Raw genomic sequence first — 14,344 nt, 5'->3', positions numbered from 1 at the left:
ATAAAAATGGCGGACAACGCCATTCTATTAAACATTAAATAGACTTTCTTTAATATTCAAGATTTCATGTTGTTCATTCGCAACATTGGGGTAGTTTTCAGTCCTTGAATATAAAAATTAATTCTCCTCGAAACACGTGAAAGGAATTGTTTTATTTTCCACGTTATTGCAAACGATATCAAAACGAACACTATACAAAGTGGGATAAAATAATTGATTCGAACGCTGTGCCATTTAATTGTAAGCGCAAAGAGCAAAACTAGCCAAACTCGTAAACTCTTTTCCTCGAGTATCGCGTCAACGTTTCTAAAGTGAATTGTCTTCGACGCTCTAAATTATACCGAACCAGCTGTAAATCAAGTACATGTTTCAAGGAAGACAAGACAACGTGGAGATCCTGTACTCGAAGAGGCGGCTTGTTTGGCCTCGTTTAATCGAGAAGAGCACGCCTCCGCGACAGATATACAACGAACGCAAAAACGAATTACACGAATCGCGGTCTAACTTGCAAGAGCTTGTTGAACTTTGCAAAAACGAACCTTCCCCCCCTCCGTTCCTAAATCCTTACGAAATTCATATTCTTACGATACGTAATAAAATCACGACTGTGTAATTAATAGACAATGTTTATACATTGCATGCACTTAACGTGCAAAAATATAAGAAATTCTTTAAGTAAGACAAGTCTCTCATATTAAAATTATTCGTAAAATACTTCTATTCTTTTTCGTGACCATTCCTCGTACGAACAGATTTAGACAAAATTAATATACGTTTGGGAAAATTATTTGAAATTAAATCGTACGTCGAGGGGTTAATAAAAATATAAGTGTAATATTTCTTAGGTATTCGTAAAATACATCTATTCATTTTCGTGGCCATTGCTCGTACGAACAGATTTAGACAAAATTAATATACGTTTGGAAAAATTATTTGAAATTAAATCGTACGTCGAGGGATTAATAAAAATATAAGTGTAATATTTCTTAGGTATTCGTAAAATACATCTATTCTTTTTCGTGGCCATTCCTCGTAGGAACAAATTTAGACAGAATTAATATACGTTTGGAAAAATTATTTGAAATTAAATCGTACGTCGAGGGGTTAATAAAAATATAAGTGTAATATTTCTTAAGTATTCGTAAAATACATCTATTCTTTTTCGTGGCCATTGCTCGTACGAACAAATTTAGACAGAATTAATATACGTTTGGAAAAATTATTTGAAATTAAATCGTACGTTGAGGAGTTAATAAAAATATAAATGTAATATTTCTTACGCGCGAAGAAACCAGCCTCCGTACGTTGTCCACTTTTTGCACAAACGTGTGTCATCCATCGAATGAAAATTTATCGGTATTAATAACTTTCGCAACGGTCGTCGATTCTCTTCGCGCAAGAACGATCGTCCTTTTTCTAAAGCTATTTCTCCGCTTGCGTTGTTCCAAGAAAAAAATGCGCGCGACTAACGAACGAGATGAAGTCGATTCATTTGCAGCGAGAGCATCGCCACGAGCGAATATCGTTTCTCGGAATTGCAACACGACAGCGTGTATATCCCATTCGTTAATCGATTCTTAGATTTTCTCCGATGCGCTTCTGCTGCACTTTCTACATGGATACTCGTGACATAGAAAGCTTCGGTGAAAATTGCTCTTCTGCGCCACGAATTCACCTCGAACCACTTACGTAATCGTTAGTACGACTGGTAATTAAACCGCTGCTCTCCGAACCGTATTAAAACCACATTTTTTTAACGTAGAAATTAACCCCTTGCCATGTAACGACGAGTCTCACTCGTCACAAATTCTTGATGTTTCACAATTATGAAGCTACTCGTCACCAAGTCTTATAAATTGAAATCAACACATTTTTACGTTCACGAGGTATTCGTAAAACAAATCTATTCTTTTTCGTGACCATTCCTCGTACGAACAAATTTAAACACAATTAAATAGTATACAGAGTGTACCTCTGGGAAAAATTTTACTGAGAGATTCTAGGGACCAAACTAAGACAAAAATCAAGAATACCAATTTGTTGTTTGAGGCTTCGTTAAAATGTTATTAACGTTTAAATTTCCGCCTGTAGAATGTTCGCAGATTGCCGTTCTACAGGCGGAACTTTGGACGTTAATAACTTTTTAACGAAGCCTCAATCAACAAATTGCTATTCTTGATTTTCGTCTTATTTTTGCCTCTAGAAGCTCCCATTAAAATTTTTCGCAGGGGTGGCCAAACACCCTGTATGTTGGAAAAATTATTTGAAATTAAATCGTACGTCAAGGGGTTAATAAAAATACAGTGATTCTACGTGAAAAATTGAATCGAAAATGTAGAATAAAATTGTTTCGTATGACTCTTTATTTTCGATAAAAATAAGTTTAAAAATTTGTCGAGTATGGGTGCACTTGGACCAGCTTCGACGGATTTAATTGTAAATCACCTCCATTCTTGTTCGTAAACGTTGTCAATGGATCGATAAATAGATTTCCAGAATTTATGAACTGTTGGAAGTGATGTCCACGTTGTTGCAAACGTAACTGTGCTCTCCTTATTAAATTGCATCGAACGTTTTCTAATGTGTTGTTGTTCAATTTTAATTGTCCAAACGCTATAATAATTTTTTGTTTTAATTGTTCAACGCTCGTCGTATCATCACTGTACACAATCACTGAAACTAAGTCAAGTACATGCGTACTCGACAAATTTTCAAACTTATTTTTTTCGAAAATAAAATTTTCACCCCTTACTCGCTTGTACCACCAATTACGAGACACCCTATAATGTAATATTTCTTACTCGCGTAGCTGTTGCAAGGAAGTATTGGTAAAATATATCTATTCTTTTTCGTGGCCATTTCTTATACGAACAAATTTAAACAAAATGAAATAGTATATGTTAGAATAATTGTTTGGAATTAAATCGTACGCCAAGGGGTTAATGTTACGTAGCGTTTCGAAGCGTTCGGTTATGATTTTGATATCCGGTGGCAAAACAGTTGTATGTCGGTTATATTACACGTTTCGTTTGTTGTATACAGCTTGTACGCGAGTTTATTTACATTTACCAACTGTCATCGTTCGATCGTGTGGATTCGGTTGTTCAGTTCTGTCCGTGAACCGGTGAGAAACGCTTCAAATTTCTTAATAAGGGAAATCATATCAGAGACATTCCCAATGAGGATAAATATTGCGTTAAATTGACAATACTATTATATATATATATACTAGTATACAGACGCGAGTGATAATCGAAAAAGTATTGACATGGGCCAAAGAAGCTTCAACATTGTAGGTGAATATTTTCAAACGTACGTCGTGTTATTTGTTTTAATATTTATGCGTCGAAAAAGTCGGTCCAGTCGATTCAAATCATCGAAACTAGTTAATTTTCGGCCTGAGACCTCTTACACTTGTTTAGAAAGAATACAAAGATGCATCGATTGAAACGACCTTGATTTTTTGTTAAATAAAAATTGTTTTGCTAATTTCTACTATTGCAATTTCTTGTCAAGTGATTGCTGTGTAACTTTTGTTCGAAAAGTTTTTTGAGTGTATGGGTATTCAGGAAGAAAATCATAACTTTGCATCTGTGTAATTCCTTTATTTATTTTTAATTAAAATATAAAGTAGATACAGAAACAATTTCTTGTTCTGTAAATAAATAAAATTTTTTATTAGATTAATTCCGTTTCGGGCAAATTCAGGCAGCTAAAATTGGCGTTAAATTAAAGTTTAATATGCCCTAAATTAATATACATCAAATCATCGTATTTTTTCAAAGTTGATAAATATTTAACACAAAAAATTGGGACCAATTGTTTAGCAATAAAGGTACTATAATACTGTACATAACTTGCAAAAATCAAATTAAAAAGACAAATTTTCGGTAAATGGCACATGTTTAAGAAAATGCACCGAAAATTGCAATAAATTTCTAGCATCATTTTCAACAACAAATTGGTAAATTCAGTGTTAAAATCTACGTCCCTTTATTAACACATTACCAACGGGAAACGAGTATTCTCGTTTTACGACAAATGTGTGTTTTTCTAGTAATTCCTCCGATAACACAAGAGAAAGATTCTATTATCCACGTATGACTTTTGAAAATTTTAATAAACTATATTAATTACAAAAACACATCACATTTTTAGTGTACACATGTTGAAGGAATTCTATGTTATTAAAATTATCCTATAGTAAAGTTTTAATCAAAATGCCCCATCGTTAATGTGTTAATTTAGTTACCATTAGTTTAGAAACATTAGTTTCTTGACTTTGGTCCATTGCTGGACACACTGCATCGATTCGATTCGCAGATTCCCTCGTCGCGACTTGACGAGAGTGCCTAAAGAAAGCTCGTTATTTAAATAAAAAGGCTCGTTCCACGCTCGTCGAACACACGGCGGTTGCATCACGTGGCGCAACTTTCGAGTTGTTTACTGTCATTAACCGCAATATAAATAGCTTAATCAAAAGAGCAAGAACGTGGGCGAGATCCAGTACAATGCACACGTTAACCGTAAGCGGACAGAAAACTGCACAGGTACCGGATGCGTTTCATGAATAGGCCCATTGTGCAGAAGGGATTGGGTCTGAGATAACTGCATACGTTCGTTGCATCCGGTCCACATACACATCGGCACGTTGAAAAGAAATGTTGATTATTGCGAGACGGTGATCCTTGCACGGCGATCTATGACGCAAGTTTCCCCCATCCGACAGCTACGATTATTGGGGGTAAAAAGGTTCTGGTAACTGGGACCTTTAACGCTAGATTTACGGAAGCCGTCAATTTTACGGATGTCAGATCCCATATTTAAAATTGCAGAACGCGTAAATATTATTTGTTAACCCTCTATGGGCCGAATTTTTTTCTTGAATATAAACTTACGAACCACTTTGATATTTGATGCTGCCTACCGTCATCAATATTGTTATTAGTAGACTGCGGATCTTTATGCAAATTCGTATTTTTATTAATAGAATTAATGAAATGGGAACTTTATAGAGGGTTGTCTCAACCCCTAAATATAATAATTCGTATCTTACTTGAAACATTTCTTATATTTTAGCATATTAAATGCATTCTGTAGTTTTTTGAAAATTTAAATTTCCCATAAATGCATAAATACCCGCAGTCTAGTTATTAGTTATCTCAGAAACATTAAATAATTAATACGTACACGTCATCTTGTGAGAAAACTAAAATTATTTTGTAAAATGTCGATATATTAACATGTGACCTGAAAGTTACACGGGCCCATAGAGGGTTAACAACTTATGTTGAATTTGTTTGATGCAATGGCATGAATACATATTCTAATTAAAAGAAAAATCGTATTTTAAGGTAATCTTCAACATGAAAGGTATCAATAAATATACGTGAGTTCAATGCCCGTAAATCTAGTGTTAAAGGGACGAACACTAAATAATAATATGAGCCGTTTATTTTGAAAGTGGCGTAAGTCCATTTATGTTCGAATCGAGATATTGAAGGGTTTGCGTTGGATTAAATTTAAAAATATGGGTAACAGATGACATAGTAGAATAATATTTTTAGGTTTCTAAGAGTGTCAAATTTATCATCCCAATTAGCATAATTAACATTATTTAAGAAATAATATGTTTTTGATGGCAACGATTGGACTTACGCCAATGAAATGACGTTTTCAGTTCTTAAGAAAGCACAAGTCCATAGGAAAACTAAAATAAAAATTAATGTATACACTTTTATGTTATAAAATCAAAAAAATATTCAACTTTTATTCTGTGTTAAATAATTTTTACATTAAAATTAATATTGTTTTATTTATTATTATTCAGTCTTCTCCAGTTTGTGTATGCAGGAGGAATTTAAAATAACTATGGTGGTATATAATGTAATAAATCCATGTAAAAATGTAACTATTAAGGTAGCTAACTCGATTTTTTTGGAAAATGGACTTACGCCACTTTCAAAATAAACGGCTCATATCATTTAAAATTTCACCATGTTCTAGAATCGAAAATCGTAATATTAAAATCGTAAAAACAAGTTGTCTACTTTCGAGAGTGGAAAAATCGAAGAATTTAAAAGTGTCGTTATAGTTCTAGTCGACTGTGTCAGTGTTAGGGGAAACAGAGTGAAACTGCATCGAGGAAACATCAAACTAACGGTTTAATTATATCAATCGACTATGCTGAATATACAGTGTGTTTTTCGAGAGAAAAAATTGCGATGACTTTCGAACGATAACTAGATCAAAGTATGTTAGGAAACAGGGGCAGAGTACGGTTAAGTGGTATTCTTTTTATTTATTGTGGATACGAGAGTCCATATTTAAAATATTACGCGAAAAATGATAGAAGAATTAAGTTAGACAAGAAACTTGGAGATTATGGTCGAGCTTTGTACTGTATTGAAACTAAAAAAATGTTAGAATTCTAAATTTTGTATTTATTCATTAAACAATCGATTATCAGTGACTGGAAATGCACGTTGAAACGAGGAGCTATAAGCGAATTTCTTACGGAATATGTTCTTTCCCTGCGAATATTTCGTATAAATGTCACGTTGTAATTGCACTATCCGCGACTTTAGCTAGAAACGGACAACCGGCGTTGACCTAATTGCTTATCGTAGAAATGTCAGTGGTCCTTCGACTTCTAGAGTCGTTTGTAACTGGATTAAATAGGGAAAAATTCACTCGTGACGTGCAAAGTTAATCTGCAAGTTCCATCGATGCTCGCTAGACCAGCCAATACTACCGATCCGACAAATCTTTATGGATCATTTTGTGACGCAATCTGTTGGAAATTAAATTTAAAAACGTCGAGTGGAGAACATATTCGGAGTTTATCGCCGGTCGTGCAAAAGGGAAGAAAACATTACTGTTAAGCCGATCCTTTTACGAAATTCTACGATTTCGAAGCTAATTGGGAAATGGTGTTTGCAGCGGGTAAAGTCGAGGTGTCGCGAGATGGTAAGTACTTGAGTACTCTGGCGCAGAGAAAAGTACTCGGTGAGCTGGCAATCCTTTACAACTGCAAGAGGACAGCAACGATAACAGCAGCTACCGATTGCCAATTATGGGCCATCGACCGACAATGCTTCCAAACTATTATGATGAGAACCGGCCTCTCGAGGCAAGCCGAGTACACGGATTTCTTAAAAAGGTAAAGTCGTTTCCATTAAATAATTATAAATTAATAACTGAAAGCAATCGTTGTAAATAATTACAGTCGAAACCGTACGATCAACGTGCAATTTCGAAGAATTATTTTCTCAAACCTCGCACATACTAATAACATTATTATACAGGGTGTTCGACCACCCCTGGGAAAAATTTTAATGGGGGATTTTAGAGGCCAAAATAAGACGAAAATCAAGAATGGGGGCTTCGTTAAAAAGTTATTAACAACTAAATTCAACAATTTTAAATCATTCTGGAAAAATTATTTTCAGTTGTGAGGGTCAATTATAATCATTTTTGGTGAATAGACATACCCCCGAAATTCTACTCAGTTTTGAAAAAAAAATTCCTTACCAAAAACAATTTGCAGCCAGAAATGGTTCCCCGAAATTTCATGCGAATTTTTAAAACGTCATAACTCCTGAACGGATTGGACGATTTTAACGTTTAAAAAAGCAAACTATGCGTATTTTGGCGGAGAATATGTACAAATCACAAAAATATTCGAAAAGTTGGTCCTTGACACTGCAAAATGAGAAAAACGTCATAAAAATGGTACAATTTTCAAACAGCTATAACTCCTACAATAGTGAATATATTTCAATGAAACTTTTTTTTTAAGTAGAGCTCACGGGTACCTACAAAAAAGTATTAGACAACTTTTCTGTAGAGCGTCAAACAAAATTACTAAAAATTAAAAGTGAATTTTTAAGAAAAATCGTCGGAGGGTAGGTGCTTAAATTTTTCGACGAAAAAAAAATTCAAATCGGTTTGAAAAAATTATTTTCATTTGTGGGGGCCAATTACAATCATTTTTGGTGATTAGACATACCCCCGAAATCCTACTCAGTTTCGAGAAAAAAATTCCTTACCAAAAACAATTTGCAGCCAGAAATATGCAAATTTTTAAAACGTCATAACTTCTGAACGGATTGGACGATTTTAACGTTTAAGAAAGCAAACTATGCGTATTTTGGCGGAGAATATGCACAAATCACAAAAATATTCGAATAGTTGGTCCTTGACACCGCAAAATGAGAAAAACTTCATAAAAATGGTACAATTTTCAAACAGCTATAACTCCTACAATAGTGAATATATTTCATTGAAACTTTTTTCTGAAGTAGAGCTTATGGTTACCTACAAAAAAGTATTAGACAACTTTTCTGTAGAGCGTCAAACAAAATTACTAAAAATTAAAAAGGAATTCTTAAGAAAAATCGACAGGGGGTAGGTGCCTCGACGAAAAAAAAAATTCAAATCGGTTTGAAAAAATTATTTTCGGTTGCGGAGGTCAATTACAACCATTTTTGGTGAATAGACATGCCCCCGAAATCCTACTCAGTTTCGAGAAAAAAATTCCTTACCAAAAACAATTTGCAGCCAGAAATATGCGAATTTTTAAAACGTCATAACTTCTGAACGGATTGGACGATTTTAACGTTTAAAAAAGCAAACTATGCGTATTTTGGCGGAGAATATGTACAAATCACAAAAATATTCGAATAGTTGGTCCTTGACACCGCAAAATGAGAAAAACTTCATAAAAATGGTACAATTTTCAAACAGCTATAACTCCCACAATAGTGAATATATTTCAATGAAACTTTTTTTTTAAGTAGAGCTCACGGGTACCTACAAAAAAGTATTAGACAACTTTTCTGTAGAGCGTCAAACAAAATTACTAAAAATTAAAAAGGAATTCTTAAGAAAAATCGACAGGGGGTAGGTGCCTCGACGAAAAAAAAAAATTCAAATCGGTTTGAAAAAATTATTTTCGGTTGCGGGGATCAATTACCACCATTTTTGGTGAATAGACATACCCCCGAAATCCTACCCACTTTCTAGAAAAAAATTCGAGAAATCTTGCGCATTTTCGAGAAAAAAATTCAATACGGGTGGAATTTTAACCATTAATAACTTTTTAACGAAGCCTCCATCAACAAATTGATATTCTTGGTTTTCGTCTTATTTTGGCCTCTGGAATACCCTATTAAAATTGTTCCCCGGGGGTGACCAAACACCCTGTATTAATCATAGCATAATCAAGCACAATACGTTTGTATAAACGTTTACAATCTCCTTCAATATCTTGCTAAATGACAATTGATGTTCCGAGTTCCATAACAAGTTACTTCAGCATTAATTGATGTACAATTGCATATTTATCGAGACGAAATATTCCACTGACATTTCGCAAGGTTAAATTAACTTCAGCCTATCAATTATATAAGTGCACCACCCTACTCGTCGAGGTCTAATTTACCGTCTTGCTTTTTCTCTTACTTATGCTCAGCACTAAGGAGAATTTGACTGTCAGAAACCACTGCTGCTTCGAATAAAAATGACGAACATTTATTGTCCGATTGAGAATTCATGACTCGCGTCAAATCAGTATTCATTTATTATTCAGTCATTGACAACTATCGACTTCTTGTTACTCTTCTGATAACTAAATACTACGATAATTCCCGTGTGCGTCTACTAAATTAAAGACATTTGTTCAAACACTCTAATTCGTTAAAATGTCACAGATAAGATAAAACTTAACTTTATTGCATTCAGTAATTTTGTTGAACAAAGCTTCTATGTAGCGTCTGACGTAATTCAACATTCGGTACCATTTAGTATAAAACGCAAAGAAAAAGTAAGAAATCGAATAGAGAAAAAATTGGGACAACAAATTTTGCAATCGCTTTTATACGTAAAGCTTATTATGCGTGATTATACTTCTATTTGTACGAATAATATAATTTAGCTCGTTTATCGCAGAATTAGGTATACTTTATCATTTAAAATCCTGATTAATTAGGAATAATCGTAAAAGTAAAAATCAGATTCCAAGCAAACGCAAACAAGGATCTTTTCAAATATTTTTCAACCTTCCATTGTGCATTCTTCGCAAGATTCTCTTCGAAATTTATTCAAAAAATAAACTGTTGTTTATCTTGAAAACATGGATACTCTTTACCCAAAAAGAATTTCAAATGAGTTTTTAGAGTTCTCTGAAACCCTAATCTCTGATCTTGTGTTAGAAAAGAATTCCACAGCTTCTAGTTTCTAATACGAAACAGTAATTAAAAAATATTCTACAGTGGAAGGAAATAAGCTAAAGTCGGAGAAAAAGAAATAAACTGTTGTTTATCTTGAAAACATGGATACTCTTTACCCAAAAAGAATTTCAATTGAGTTTTTACAGTTCTCTGAAACCCTAATCTCTGATCTTGTGTTAGAAAAGAATTCCACAGCTTCTAGTTTCTAATACGAAACAGTAATCAAAAAATATTCTACAGTTGGAGGGAATAAGCTAAAATCAGAGAAAAAGAAATAAACTATTATTTATCTTGAAAACATGGATACTTTTTATCCAAAAAGAATTTCAATTGAATTTTTAGAGTTCTCTGAAACCCTAATCTCCGACCTTGCGTTAGAAATGAATTCCACAGCTTGATTTCTAACACGAAACAGTAATCAAAAAATATTCTACAGTTGGAGGGAATAAGCTAACGGTTAAACTGATAGATATCCCGTGCTTACTGAGAAAACTATCCGCGTGAGTAATAGCCAAGACGAATGGTTCCATCTTAACAAATCCCTTGTTTTCGTATCTTCCTTTTGCGAAGCGCGATGAAACGAATCCCATTAATCACAGGCAAAATTAACAAATGCCAATTCGATCGTATCGTAATAAATAAACATCCACTACGTGGCTGAAGAAAATTAATAACTTCGTCTGTAATTAAAATTAGACGCTACCAAGATGGCTAAAACGAAAACGTACAGTTAATATTACGTAAACCGTTTTCAATTTTTTATTCTTTCTTTGTTTCAGCGTTCCTATATTCAAGAATTTGCCCGAAGAGACACTAATCAAAATTTCGGACGTCTTGGAAGAGGTAAAATTACTAACCCTAAAGTTTCTTTGCTCTTTGAAGTTTGTAATATTTCATGCACGTCAGTGTGTTGTTTGTACTTTTTTTTTAGACATTCTATAACAATGGGGATTATATAATCAGGCAAGGAGCAAGGGGAGACACGTTTTTCATAATAAGCAGAGGACAAGTGCGTGTTACGATAAAACAACCCGACTCCACGGAGGACAAGTACATCAGGACGCTGGGCAAGGGTGACTTCTTCGGTGAAAAAGCCCTTCAAGGGTAAATTATTTCATCTCAACTTAATTTAACAATTACCATAATAATGTATTTCAATTTCTACTTGCACTGTTCTATATTAACACTTTAACGGCCGCTGTCACGTATACGTGACTTGGTGAGCTAGCAGACGTTGGCCACTGTCACGTGTGCGTGATTTCATCATACATTCAACTTATTACGTTTGTTGAGGTTACATGTATAATTCTTCATCTCACTTTGGTCTACAATATCAGTGGTGACTGACAACGGTCTTCGTGTGATACGCGCGGCCATTAAAGTGCTAAATTTCAAAGTTTCGTGAGTGTATTGGAAACTAAATTTTAGTGTCAATTAATTACACAGGGTGTTTAAAAATGAACTGAACGCATTTAAGCATCGATTACTTAACGAATAAAAGAATTGTGCTTTTATAAAATAGAAAAAATAATGTTACGTTTAATTTTTCATTGTGGTTGCTCGATTGTGTTCGCAGAGACGACCTCAGGACGGCGAACATAATCGCCGACGACCTGGAAGGAGTAAGTTGCCTGGTGATAGACCGTGAAACGTTCAATCAATTAATTTCGTCCCTGGACGAAATTCGCACACGGTACAAAGACGAGCTCGTGGAGGGCAGAAGGTGAGCGCGTTAGCTTAATTCGCGGATCGTAATTCCATCGCGCTTGTAACAGCGTTGTTACTAATAACCACGTTGACTCTCGTTAACGCTAATTATACTCGACTGCAATCGCGCCATGAATGGTTTGTTAAATCCCCGTGTGTGTGTGTGTTGTTTCACGCTTACCCTACTAGGATGGAAGAATAAACCGCACGATCTCAGAGTAAGTTACGCGTTACGGTACAACCGTGATAATAAAATGGCAATTAAGTTAACGTTTCGCTTTTTCTGAAACCGCGCGTTGCAGTCTGCATTAACTCCTGCGAATTTAGCCGCTACGCGAGGTGGATAAAGCAAAATGGAGAACTATTTTCAAATTGAACGAAATGCTTTATCGATTGTACGGTCTCGTTGCATACGTCGTGTTTTAACTCTTTGGGGCACGCTAGGGATTAAAAGACATTTTAAGTCCCACCTCGAAATATTGCAATAGCTGCATGTTCATAGGTTTATATTCACTTGTGTTGGCAACATTCAACGTGCCAATACAGGTTCATCAATTGTTGCAAGCGGAAGGTTTATTGCGACAATCTTTTTTCCTGGTTTTCCATATTTTTATGTTTTTACATTACATGATACCTTTATTTAATATACAATAGAATTTCTATGCAACGTGGGTCTATTTTATTATCCGAAATCCTGTGCCGCAAAGAGTTAAAAAAACAGCAAAAACGTCGATGAATAAATAAAATAAATTTGTATTTTACGCAACCTAATCGCGCAAAAGGAGCAAACCGATGATCGTGGTGACATTTAACGCAGATTGAACGAGGAATTCAGGGACCTAAAGTTACAAGATCTTCGGCCACTGACCACCCTAGGCGTGGGCGGTTTCGGAAGAGTCGAATTAGTTCAAATGGCCGGCGACAGCACGAGATCCTTCGCTCTGAAGCAAATGAAGAAAGCCCAGATCGTCGAGACGCGACAGCAACAGCACATCATGTCCGAGAAGAGAATTATGGGCGAAGCCGATTGCGATTTCATCGTAAAACTATTTAAGACCTTCAAGGACAGGAAGTATCTCTACATGCTGATGGAGGCTTGCCTAGGTGGCGAATTGTGGACCGTGCTTAGGGACAAAGGGCACTTTGACGACAGCACGACGCGGTTTTACACGGCCTGCGTCGTCGAAGCATTTGACTACCTGCATTCACGGAACATAATCTATCGAGATCTCAAACCAGAGAATCTTCTTCTGGACAGCCAAGGGTAAGTTTCTAGCAAGCCGGACGTTCGAATTTAAATGAAACTTTGTAGGTGGACGAAGAATCGTAAGTAATTGATCCGTGCATTACCATAAAAGCGTAGGCGGCCAATCGTTTAGGACATATTTAACAATAAAGATAATAATCGTCCGTTGCTGTGGTAAGAGCGTTTGCTTCGACCAATTGAAACGATTAGCCTAGCAACCGTGGTTACGACTTTCCGTAGTGTAATATAGTAAAATTCCAATTATCTGGCATACTCGGGAATGAGACAATGCTAGAAAATCAAATCTACCAGATAGTTTGTATATAACCACATATGAAATGATAAAAACGAGGAATATAATCACAAACAAGGTATACGAGTTGACCTTACAATCAATGGATTTTTTCGGCCATTTTTCTGAGGCTCTAGAACTCTATTACCACCTTCGTGTCCCACTGGCAATATTACCAACAGGTTACAGAAATGAACGGAAAAGGAAGTGAAAAAAAAAATGAAATTACAGAAAGATTTCTGGCCACACCTTATATTTTCAGTAAAGAATTTTTTTCTTGAAAGTGGGTAGGAATTCGGGGGTATGTCTATTGACCAAAAATTATTGTAATTGACTCCAGCAGTCGAAAATAATTTTTTCAGAACGACTTGAAATTTTTTAATTTAGTCAAAAAATTTAGACACCTGTCGATTTTTCTTAAAAATTACTTTTTCATTTTTAATAATTTTGTTTGACGCCCTACAGAAAAGTTGTCTAATACTTTTTTGTAGGTACCCATGAGCTCTACTTCAGAAAAAAGTTTCATTGAAATATATTCACTATTGTACGAGTTATGGCTGTTTGAAAATTGGACCATTTTTAGGGGGTTTTTCTAATTTTACGGGGTCAAGGAACAAGTTTTCGGATATTTTTGGAACTTCTACATATTCTCCACTAAAATACGCGTAATTTGCATTTTTAAACATTAAAATCGTCCAATCCGTTCAGGAGTTATGACATTTTAAAGATTTGCATGAAATTTTCGAGTGACATTTCTGGCCAGAAATTATATTTTCGGTTAGGAATTTTTTTCTCGAAAATGCGTAGAATTTTGGGGGTATGTGTGTTGACCAAAAATTATTGTAATTGACCCCCGCAACTGAATAT

At 34.9% G+C, this 14,344-nt stretch overlaps 1 protein-coding gene across 3 annotated transcripts in view; it reads left to right on the top strand.

Moving 5' to 3' along the window:
* Positions 1-14,344, top strand: part of For (cGMP-dependent protein kinase for) — a 99,783-nt gene that overhangs the window by 82,958 nt on the left and 2,481 nt on the right. For all 3 annotated transcript variants that reach the window (XM_076777187.1, XM_076777189.1, XM_076777188.1), the window contains 5 exons: positions 6,943-7,162; positions 11,012-11,075; positions 11,164-11,336; positions 11,809-11,955; positions 12,757-13,203. In XM_076777187.1, the coding sequence (XP_076633302.1) occupies positions 6,943-7,162; positions 11,012-11,075; positions 11,164-11,336; positions 11,809-11,955; positions 12,757-13,203 (1,051 nt within the window). The remainder of the gene's footprint in view (positions 1-6,942; positions 7,163-11,011; positions 11,076-11,163; positions 11,337-11,808; positions 11,956-12,756; positions 13,204-14,344) is intronic.

This window comes from Colletes latitarsis, chromosome 11 (genome assembly GCF_051014445.1).
Source record: "Colletes latitarsis isolate SP2378_abdomen chromosome 11, iyColLati1, whole genome shotgun sequence".
Lineage (NCBI taxonomy): Eukaryota > Metazoa > Arthropoda > Insecta > Hymenoptera > Colletidae > Colletes > Colletes latitarsis.
This window is presented reverse-complemented; position numbering and strand designations above follow the sequence as displayed.